A 12,112-nucleotide genomic window follows, 5' to 3' on the forward strand; every position below is an offset into this window, starting at 1 on the left:
TCCAGACGCGTATCAATCTCCGTCACCGATCACCACTCGAGCTCACAAACACCCTGAAAAAACAAAATGTCTGGTGAAGTACCGGCGGAATGCGATCGTGTTTACCGATCATTACAACAGTGCCACCGCCGTGTACCAACCGGCCCTTCTCGTGATTCCGTCTGCCGTCATCTAAACCGGTCACTTGCAGAATGCATGATTTCTTTCATCTGCCCTGAAGAATCATCAGCTGTAAAATCATTATGTGGTAACAATAAAGGAACTGCACTTAAACGATCTCAATGTCAACATGCTCAGATTTCTCTTGCCACCTGCATATCTTATCATCAAGACCCCTCATAACCCTAACCCTAATCCCCAATTTTTCAAAACCCTAATGCCCAACCTTCATATAATACGTACATACCAATTCATTATCTTCTGTGGTTCAAACCTATATTCAGGTCAGATACTTGATTGTAGTTATTTTGATTCTAGTGTTGTTGTATAATCTTTATAGATGTGATAGATAGATGATAGATATTAGTAATAAAAAAATAGATAACAATTAAGTAGATGATAGTATTATTAATAAGAATGAGTTTAGAGTGATCACAATGTTTCCTTAATATGCGATCAAGTTATCTCATGAAAAAGTACCTCAATCGTAGTGTTTTTGCGGATTAATATGATGTTTATGCACGATAACATTTGCTTTATTGAAATGGAGAAGTTGATCCTTGTGTTTTGTATTGTGAATTTGTGATAGTTTGCTTGTTAATGAGTTTTAGGTTTGCTCCTCGTACTAAGATTGCTAAACAATTCGAAACTTCAAAGTTGGATTCATACATAACAATGTAAATGTACCTTAGGGGTTCAACGTAAATTTCATTTCTAACGAGTGGTGAATCTAGGATCAAAACTCAAAGAGTCTCGATTTTTACAAAGTACCCTTCATATTTAGTGACTGTTTACTTTAAGAAAACCATAAATCCTACAAATATATGATGTCCTATAGTTGAATTTAGTGGTGTTTTATACAAATATATGCGCCACTGTTTTTAACAATAAGGTAAGGCTATGTTTGATTGTCTCTTAATGGAATGATTCAACGTTGACACGTTCTTTTGTAACCTCTGAATGGCAAGTGATGTTGAATGAAACATATATCTTTATTTAACCACTAAGCACCTCTATTTTTTTTAATACCTTTATTAAATTATATATGGAAAACTTATCAAATAATTGTATTCTTTTATTTATTCACGTAAAATTATATACGGTAGTTTTACATCATTTAGAGTGTTTATTCATAATTATCAAACAGTCTATTGTCATGCTCCGGTTGTCGGGTCGACTGTCGGGTCTTTGGTGGGTTCGGGGTCTTGTAAATCAGAACATTTGAATCATCCTCCAGATTTTTAACAATTCAACGCGTAATCATTGTGTTTTTTAATTAAATGCACTCGATCTTAAAACCATATAGAGTAGGGGTTTAAATACATGTGTTAGAAGTATTATAGAAGACGCTCTCTTTTTCTTCCTTTAAATTCAACACTTCTCTCAATTTTTTTATCCAAAATTCAAATTTCATTATCTCGGCTACTCTTGATAATCTTCCTTAGTGTTTGTAGTTGAAAAATGTGTGAAAGATGGTCTCTCTGAGGGGAAAGTTTAATATTTCTACCATATTGATAGAAGATGAGAAATTAGTGTACCTTATTAGCTTTAAGTTATAGTAGGATTCTAATATCTTCTACTATAGTTTTAATTAGATTCAAATATAATTGGGTTAGTGCAATGCATTCCTTTGGGTTTGCGTTGCTATTTTATCGCTTCATGTCTTGTTAAGAGGATATGAATAATTATTTAGTTAGTTCTTGTAGAGAATTCTCGAAAGTGTATTTGCAATCCGTCTGCTTAATTTGTACACCAATCTTTCGTGATTCAGTTGTACCGTCAGAAAAGTTCATATACTCGATTCTAGGCAAAATCTTAAGGCTTAAAAAGTGTTGTAAAGGTCGGATTTGATTGCCGAGTAATTGATGATTAATCGTTTTCGAAGTGTGGTCCGATTAATAATAATTGGTCCAAATATCGGTCAACACTCGGTCAAAAGAGATTAGTCGGTGGTCACTGTACATTCAGAGATTAATCAGTCAAAGTAGGATTAATCAACAAAAATCCGTCAAAGTCAAACTTAGTCAACATCTTATTAATCCCCGATTCGCTGATTACTCCCTCCCTCCAAGTTCCCGACCGATGACTCTCCGATTAGCGTTGCGCTCTTTTCTAGCTTTGTTTTGGTAATAACCAGTGAAGAACTCGTAACTGTTTATCCTAGTTTCGTTTGATGTTTCTTAGATGAATGATCTTTGAGGGGATTGTGTCTCCCATATTGATAGAAGATGATAAGATTGAACACTTTTAGGCTTATGTCGTAGTCTACTAATACGTAATAAGATAAATCAACCATGATAATTCCATTTTCATCGGCTCTATGGCCCATTAACTTTATAATATAACATAACTAGGATGCCTTGGTTTCCTAAAGAATACTTTTATATCTCTTGGCGACATGGCCTGTTATTTTCATTTTTATGAGCGAAATAGACCATACTTAATTTGCGTTTAATTTCATTGTTTTAGTAGGCCCTGTGCTAACGAAAGCTGCCTTGTTCCTAATCATACAGCAACATGATTTTTTGCTGCTCGTTGAAAACTTTTAGGGGTCAGTGCCGTTGAGCTTGTTTAAAGTGGGATTCAATCACTGATTTCTCAACAATCATCTTTCATCTATAAGAAGCTAAGTGTGGTAAACATGTTAAATACCGATCGAACCATGACGAATGGTTTTCTTGTAATATTCACCACCAATCATCTTCAATCCATTGAAAGCATAAGCTGTTGTACACTTACATGTTAAGATTAACAAATTTCCAATAGTATTCACCACAAAGTTGAATTTAAATGAAAAATAGTCTATTGTCAATCTAAATGATGATCGAACCAAATAAGGATGGGCCAATGCAAGCCTCTAATCCTTTATAATCATTTTCTAGCCTCTGTAAGACGAGTTGTATCGGGGCTCTCCAACGGGCGTTGGATCGCAATCATCGACCAAGCGCTGCCCCTTTTGGCCTTATCGGGGCGTGGGATCGGGAGAAAAGTGGGGCGTCGGTTGCCATTCAACGCGTATTGCAATGGGTGTGAGATACACTTGTCAAATTTTGATTGGATCCATATTTCTAACCGTTGCAAAATAAATAAATAAAAAAAGAAAATTAATTAAATTTTATTTTATATATATATATATATATATATATATATATATATATATATATATATATATATATATATATATATATATATATATATATATATATATATAGGGGCATGATCAATGGGAAAGTAACCAATCGGGGGAAGCAAATTTTTTTTTTTTTTTTCGTTTTTTTTGAATTTTTTTTCCCGGCATCAAGATCACACGAAAATATGACCATTTAGAAGAGACACTTCGTGATGAATGTTATTATTTAGGCGGGAAAACGATCGACAAAAATAACATTCAAGATAATATTGTTCGTGAAGAATATGAACGTTTTTTTTCTTCATGTTTTGTGAAGTAAAATTTAGCCCGATTTAGAGTTTAGGGTTTAGAGTTTGGTGTTTTGGGTTTATTCAATAAACCCAAAACACCAAACCCTAAACTCTAAACCCTAAACTCTAAACCGTTCGTGTTAAAAACTCAATCTAAATCCTAAATCTAAACCCTAAATCTAAACCCTAAACCCTAAATTTCTAAACCCTAGTATCTAAACCCTATAAACCCTAATATCTAGACTCTAATATCTAAACCCCAATAGCTAAAACCTCAAAATACGCTCGAAAAACACGATAATTGTTATATATTACTTCTTCGAGCGTTTTTCCGCCAAAATAAAAACATTTATCACAAAGTGTCTCTACTAAATGTTCATATTTTCATCTCATCTATAATGTTCGTGAACAAAGTTTTTTCAAAAAACGAAAAAAAAAAAAAAAGTTTTTGCTTCCCCCCGCTTCCCCCCGAATGGTTACTTCCCTCTTGATCCTACCACTATATATATATATATATATATATACCTTATATATATATATATATATATATATATATATATATATATATATATATATATATATATATATATATATATATATATATATATATATATATATATACCTTATATTTACTCATTTTTAACACGCACAACTCATAATCTCCGTAATGAACTTTTACACAAAATTCAACGACTCATTTTGAACTGTATGATTTATTATTTGAGAGTTTTAAAAGAGATGAAGTATGTGTTATGATTTGAGAAGAGTGGTTATTTATATGGGGAAAAAACGAGCCGTTTTTAAAAAAAATAAAAAATAAATATGCGTTGAGTTTAAAAATACAGCCGTTTGACACTATAAAATTATTATATAATTCATTTATTAAAATAATATAAAACAAATGATTAAAACACAAAATATAAAAATAAAATTCCACATCGGCATTCCACTAGTAACCCACACCACCACTACTCCACACAAAAAATTCACACGTCCTAGTCATAAAAAATGTGCTTAAAACAACTCACACCACCAACTAACGTCTCTTACCATTACAACTACTCTAAATGGCACTTGGGTTGGGTTGCATCGTAAATGACTCTTTGACTCGATGTTTGATTTTGAATCATGAAACTAAATTAATATTAGAGCAATTTAGTATTTTTAAAGTTTGGCAACTGGAATGTCGAAGTTTGGCATTTTCATTCCCGAAGTCTCATTTTTTTTTTTCCTAGTTCGTCCAAGTGTGGACGATGGTATAATACCTATAATATCATACGCCCATTACATACTAAGCAAGTCAATAATGCATCTGACTCGATCTAACGTATTCATGAAATGTCTGCTTCTTACAAATGAAATTCAAACGATAATGCTTGGAAGGACATGTATTATGTAATTCGAATCAGTTAAACTAATGATCGATTAGCGTAAGCATTTACAACTTAAGCATACTCCTCTATAAATTGATTTTGATAAAAATATAATTTGATAAAGTTACATAATATACTCTGTTGGTAAAGTATATGATCTAGTCAGTTAGGTTCAGTAAATTGCTTTCTATGTCATTTCTTTTAATTTGGCTCCATAATTGAAAGTTTGTAATGGGAAGATAATTTGTATACGAAAAATGATTCCATGATGTTCTGAGTGAAGTCCACCTCTGATATCAATTTTTTTTTTTTTTTTCCCTCTTTATAACAGCAGAAAAGTATACTCGTAACATATATCACTTCATAAAGTACAACCATTCAAAAAATTTGTGATCGACACTTTAATTTTGCACTAAAAAGACCTTTTTTAATATATCACTTTATATGGAACGTTATGAATCATCATCGAAATCGATTTTAACCTTAAGATCTTTAGAAATTTATGATTTTTTATGAACGAAATCGATCATAGGATCTAGCTAAATTCCGATCATGAGTTAAAAGTTACGAAATTGATCATAGGATCTAGCTAATTTGTTACACATTTTGTCTATAAGTGAGTATGATCCTACGATCCCGATTCAATTTTACGATTCTAATGTTGAGAAGACTAAATGATCCCATGTAAAATCGCAATTTGTTTTAGTTTATATCTATTTATACTCTATCAATCCCATAAAAACTGTTCAAATTATTATTTTGTTTGTCCTAAAATTATTGTTTTTTACTCTAAATAACAATAAAAACTCATTAAAGTTTCAATAACGGTCTTTTTATTATTGAAAAATTAACATTACATATAGCAATTTATTTACTAGTTACTTTTTATAACAACATTAAATGAAGTATAAATTAGACAGTTTATCAATATATCTTAAATTTAATAAAAAAGTCAAACGAGACACTTTTTATGGAATGAAGGGAGTATATAATATAAATCCCTTAAATCAGAGGCGACTCTACCTTGAAGGGAGTGGGGTCCTGTGACCCCACTAGTGGAAAAAAAAATTTATACGATGTATACTTCAAACTGTACATGACACCACTAAATTTAAGTATAGGACCCCATATATTTTTAAAATTTGTGATTTTTTAGAGGTAAATAACTACTAAAGTACCCTTCAAATATAATTAGCCTTAGAAAAAAAATTTAGGACACCATTGGCATTTCATCCTAGAATCGCCACTGCCTTAAATCCCTTTAAAAAATATAAAAGCGAAATTACAACCAAACCAACCTAACCAGTTGAAATCTAGAATTATTGTATTAATCAAACTTATGATCATGTCCTCAAAAAGTCAACCATACATGCTTATTACAACTTGACTATTTTTAGAGTTTAATTATAAACATATTTGTTTGTATCTGTTCCTTATTTAATATATTAGTTAAATGGTGATAACCATGTGAAATAAAACAACTTTTATAATCGAATAAACTAACAACTTGTATACTCATATCGCAACCAAAAACTAGTAAATTAGGTAAAGTACTTACCAAAAACTGATACAAGTCGCATTAACATCTTAATGAAATGTCATGACTTTAATGAGAAAATTCCTAAAACTATGTACTATAATAAATTATATGACCTATATTTTTAGTTGCTTGTGGGTTCGAAAAGGGTTGAGATGTATTTAGTGGGGTCTAGTCGTTAAAGATAGTTGATGGTGTGGCCACCAACTTCACCAAATTTTGAAATGACGTGGACTGCACTCTAAATCTGATTGGTTCATAATGTTGGTGTGTGATGTGTTCTCGTAACCGAAATGTTGTTGCTTTTTTGACGTTGCACCAACAACTCGTTGTGCTTGATGCTTTAAAGACAAGGAGTTGAGTGTTCTAACTTCTATGTACACTCGATGTCATGTTCCCGAGTTTTCTTTTGGAGGGAATTAAAAGGCAACAAAGAAATAATTTGTATTCTCGGTTTACTTTTGAAGAGAAAGGAAAAATAGTGGATGTATAATTTAGTGTAGTTGAAAAAAAAAAAAAAACAAAATTCATACAAAATAAAAATTTGTCAAATTAAAAAGTTTTAGACAATCAAGCATTTGAGGATTCCGAGTATCTTCTCATTCTGATTCAAAGTCGAAATTCTACTCGTCTTCTTGTAATTGCATGTCGGATTGTTGTTGGTGCTTTAAGATTGTCGCACATTAGGCAATCACTATATTACTCAGGATAAGTATGTTACGTGGTTGTAGTTGATGATAGAGTGGTTGATATTATAGTATTTGAGGGTATTATGATCGAGACCACAAATCAAGAATGTGCTTTAATTTTAGCATTGGATATGTATTCTTTTGGCTTGACTAAGATAACACTTGAATATTGTGTTGTAGTTCATGTGGTAGTGGTGTTCAGTGGCGGATCTAAGATTGGTGGTTACTGGTGTTAAAACCTCAAAAAACATTTTACTAGACGGTCTATTTTAATGGTGTCACACAAAAATATTTACACTATCCGCTGGTATCACTAGTTAAAAACTCAAAAAAAAAAATCACTTCGCGCATTTCAATGTTTTCCCGTGCAACTACGGATGACATACTAGATCCGCTCATGGGTCTGCCTTTCTTAACGAGAGGTCATGTGTTTTTTTTTGTACTGCAATACGGGATCACCTTGAGGGACTTAACCACCCATACGTTTCTTTTCTACAGTTTCATAACACGTCCCCAACTTGATTTTTGAAGTAGATAGCTATTGAAAATCTGGTCATTGATAAAAAGCTGCCTCCTTAAATCAATAAGAAAGTGATTAGCGATTGATTTTCAAATCTAACATGAAGATATGAGCAAGTTCATCACTATAGAAAACTGAAAATTTCGGACAACAAATCAACACCTACTCAGACGACTAATCGTCCCGATAGGGTTTTCTGGATGACATGTCATCTGGGGGATATCTGAAAAGATTCGTGGGTGAAAGTTTTTCTGGACGAAAAGTTGTACCTTTTTCGGATGACAGTAGAGCCCCCATTGACTTTTCTGGCAAAAAAACTAACGACCCTTACGTATGACATATTCGGACGACATGTCGTCCAAAAAAATATTAATAAAATTAATTATTTAACAATAAATAAATTTTTATTTCAGGCCTACCACATGTCGTCTGAAAAAGTACCTGTCATTTTCGTCAACAAACAGTTTTGTCAACCTTTTAGGTCACCCTTTTCCAAACGACATGTAGTCCAAAAAAGTGGGTGTCAATTTTCTAAAGCATCAGATTGTCCCCTAATTTTCTAGGATTGTTGATGAGTATAGTCGATTTTGACTAGAGGATGAGAACAACATAATCTTGAGAATTGTGATGTTTCTTGATAGTAGCAAATTCATAATGGAAATTCAATGGGGTGCTACAAAAATTTCAAAAGTAATTATATTTGAATGATATTTTAGTGTCTGGTTACCTCTAGAAAAAATCATAAACCTTAAAAATATGATGGGTGATCCTCGCACTACACTTTTTAGTCCATAGACACCGTTTTAAATTAAAATTTTAATCTACTCTTCTATTAATTAAATGAATAAATAGAAAGACGTTATTGATTATTTCTCTCTCTTCTTCCCTATGACTTTTTCATCGCATTTCTCTTTTCTACCCTACCCTACGAATTTTTCATCGTATCTCCCGAAACCTCTACGCACTCCCTCTTTCTTTACCGTCATAGTTCTTCAATATTCAAAATCACAACTTAGAAAATCCCTAATAACAATTGATAACAACATATAAAAACAGTTAGATACTACCAAGGTTTGAGCAAGTCAAAATGATGAAAAACGGTGCAGGAAAAGCATGAAGATAAGCATGAGCAGTCTAGGCTTATTGATGGCACTGAGATTGGGTTAAATTGTTGGAATGATGCTCGCGAGCAAGGTTAAAAAAGACGCGAGACGGGATCGAGATGGTAGAGACTTTAAAAGTGTTAGATGATAGCATTGGCCCAAGTCTAATATGTGGACTTGAGTCCGTTAGATTTTCTAGAATTATGTACAATATAAATAGTGGCTAATGGACTTTCTGTGATCCGTCGTTCTTCCTTGGTCCGGATCTGGTGAATTTCATGTCGGTGTGGGTGTGTTCGTGTGCTTTTTAACTCCGGCACAGATTCCCAAGCTTCGACTTCTTTTTCGTTTGCAGGCGGCGAGGTTCGTTGAACCTCTGCAGCGGTTTCAGGTATCCTTCGATCTTGGTAGCTTTTGGTTTTCTTTTTTGTGTTGATCTGTATCTTTTGTCTGAGTTATTATGGTGTCGGATGTAACAACCCAAACCAAACCGCGACCAAAATACAAAATAAAAAAAAAATTTGCTGTACAGAGAAGTGGCGCGGCGCGCCAAAATGGCCGTGCGGCGCGCCATTCGGGACTGTCCAGAAAGTTTCAAAATGCGAGAAAGATCGACTAGTTCCCGACATTTTTAGACCACACGCTTTTAACCACACATTCCAATATGTAAAACTATCACGATTCAAACATAAAAAAGATGTTTTACAAGCGGGGCCCACTTCGGCCGTTTTACGAGTTTAATACAAAATATGAGTTTCGACCGCCAAAAAGTTTAAGTACCAAACTACACTACGAGCATGGCGTTTGGGATTAAACTACCCAAGTCTCGGTCAAACTCCAAGAACTAACACTTCCAAAAAGCGTCCCCTAATCAACAAGCGGGATCTCTAATCCATGATAATGCCCTTACCCTTGTCCACAACCGAACCTATAAAAATAGTAAACAACGAGAGGGTAAGCAAAGCTTAGTGAATGCAATAATTATACGAATACATATATAATTATACCTACTTGCATACACTTACACAAACCGCAAACATGCTAACAAACACAATTAGCTTATCGTCGCAATAACAAGCTATAAACCTCCAATACCACAAGCTAGCATAACAACCGCATATAAATATAACTCGAATAATATAATATGCTTACCACACAAATAACCATGGTTAACCAATAGTACAAGGGAACGACGCTCGTAAAAACGCCATCGGTGTTCACAACATCCGTTAGGGCACTTAATACCTCGCACCACTAACCCCTAGGGTGGCACCTTAACACCTCGGCACATCACCCCGAGTGGCATCTTAACACCTCAATGCATCACTCATTAATTTACGGAGTGGTGTCTTAACACCTCGACACTACACTCCTAGGTGGCATCTTAACACCTCGATGCTACACCCGAGTGGCATCTTAACACCTCGATGCTACACTCTTCACGTGAAACATGGTGTCTTAGCACCTCGACACTACACATTTCATGCTACAACAAATAGATACATTATATACATACGCATATAATTATTCCACTCACTTCAAAGTATTGTGAAAAGATACCCGAGCTTGCGAAACCTCAAAGTAACGTACCTATCACATTATACATATAATCAAACGCAAACTCAAGTCGGTCAACCAAACCCTTTCACCATTCTAAGCCATTTTGACCCAAGGTGCAATTTCAACCCATTTGCACCCTTAACCCTAAATTGGGTCAACACACACCAAAACCCTAATCATTCGTCAAGATGGGTTTAAAACACACTTAGGTCACAAGGCTAACTCGTTTTTATACTTGCTAGGCCGCTTAGGTCATTAAAGACTCATTTGACCCATTTCAAAGTCAACACACCCATTTGGGTCATCCATATCCAATAAAACCCATTTACATATCATTAAAGTGTTCTAGTACTTTAACTAACCAATTAAGTTCATAATCATCAATCTAACACTTGAAAACCCTAGTTAGTCATCTTTGAGTCTTCATGACCCAAATTCATCCAAAAACACCCCATTCACCCACAAATAGGTTTTAAGTTCATCATTAACCCTAACTCTAACACTTTCACAAATTAAATAAGGAAATCAAGATTAGAGCATACCACTATGATCAAAACGTAGCTAGAAGAAAGATGAACAACTTTAATACCCGCACTTTGATCCGAAATCGCCTCCTTCTTCCTTGATTCAAGCTTTCCCTCACTAAGAATCTCTCTCTCTCTAGAAACTAAATTGGAAGAAGTGAAGTAGATGAAAATGGAGTTATGAGGCTCCCCAAAACTAATCTAGGGCCTTAAGGTCGGCCCTCAAGTGAATTTACCCAATTGCCCTCAAAATATCTAATTAAAAACAAAGTGAGCTGTCAGCCCGTAATGGCGCGGCGCGCCATAAGGCCGCGCGGTGCGCCAAATGCCCAGTTCAGCTTCTTTTGCCTTTTAATTAAATACAACCTAAACCCCACAACTTGATTAACTTATACACACATAATCACAATAAAATATTCGGGTCTTACAACTCTCCCCCACTTAGATTGGATCACGTCCTCGTGATCCGCACCAAATACTAGAAGTTAAGCACTCTACCTTGAACATTTCCGTCTCCAATGCGGAATTACACTTGTAGCAATCACTCATCCGGGTTCTCACTTCGTACACTAACGCATCATAATACAACAACCGTACTTCACACTTCCATTCGATCAAAATTCTCACCACTCACTCAGAAATACACCGTGAAAACATCATAATATATCTTTCCAAAAGCCATAGCACTCCATCATTTCACGATATCGGGTAATCAACCCACGAGACACAATAACTACAACCGTTTACTCTTACGTCGAGTATCCAAACTCGTACCCTACACTCCACAATCGTCCTAAAAGTAGTACAATCCACCGACAATCATTGTCGTCACGCCTATCAATCGTGGAATATTCGGGAATCATCCCGACACTTTTCGAAAATCTCTCGTATCCCTCTATCGGGAACTTTGCCATACCGTCTCACGTCGCTAACTACCTTCGCAATTAACTCCAAAGTCCAACTTGGGACTTATTCGAAGACCATCGAAGCTTTCCTTTCCTAAATGAGCGACACCCGGTTACCTACATACATAAGGATAGTTAACCACCAAGACTCTACTCGCACACGAACGCGATTAACGGAAATGCCTCTAGAACGGCACACCACGTACACCCCCAAAATCATAAAAGAAAAGAGTGGCCGTCAAGAGCGTACAACACTTGCCACACAATCACAAAACCGCCATTGAAATCGAATCGTCAATTAATCATTAATTCGAAGATTATT

At 34.7% G+C, this 12,112-nt stretch overlaps 1 protein-coding gene across 1 annotated transcript; it reads left to right on the forward strand.

The window, feature by feature from the left end:
• Positions 1-656, forward strand: LOC139856877 (uncharacterized). The gene has a single exon (XM_071845589.1). It carries the CDS (start codon positions 67-69, stop codon positions 340-342), a length of 276 nt encoding a protein of 91 aa, XP_071701690.1. The 5' UTR covers positions 1-66; the 3' UTR covers positions 343-656.
• Positions 657-12,112: the final 11,456 nt, after the last annotated feature.

Source organism: Rutidosis leptorrhynchoides, chromosome 7 (genome assembly GCF_046630445.1).
Source record: "Rutidosis leptorrhynchoides isolate AG116_Rl617_1_P2 chromosome 7, CSIRO_AGI_Rlap_v1, whole genome shotgun sequence".
NCBI lineage: Eukaryota > Viridiplantae > Streptophyta > Magnoliopsida > Asterales > Asteraceae > Rutidosis > Rutidosis leptorrhynchoides.

Coding starts and splice junctions, on each gene's coding strand:
- LOC139856877 (XM_071845589.1), top strand. CDS start 67: ATGTCTGGTGAAGTACCGGCGGAATGCGATCGTGTTTACCGATCATTA.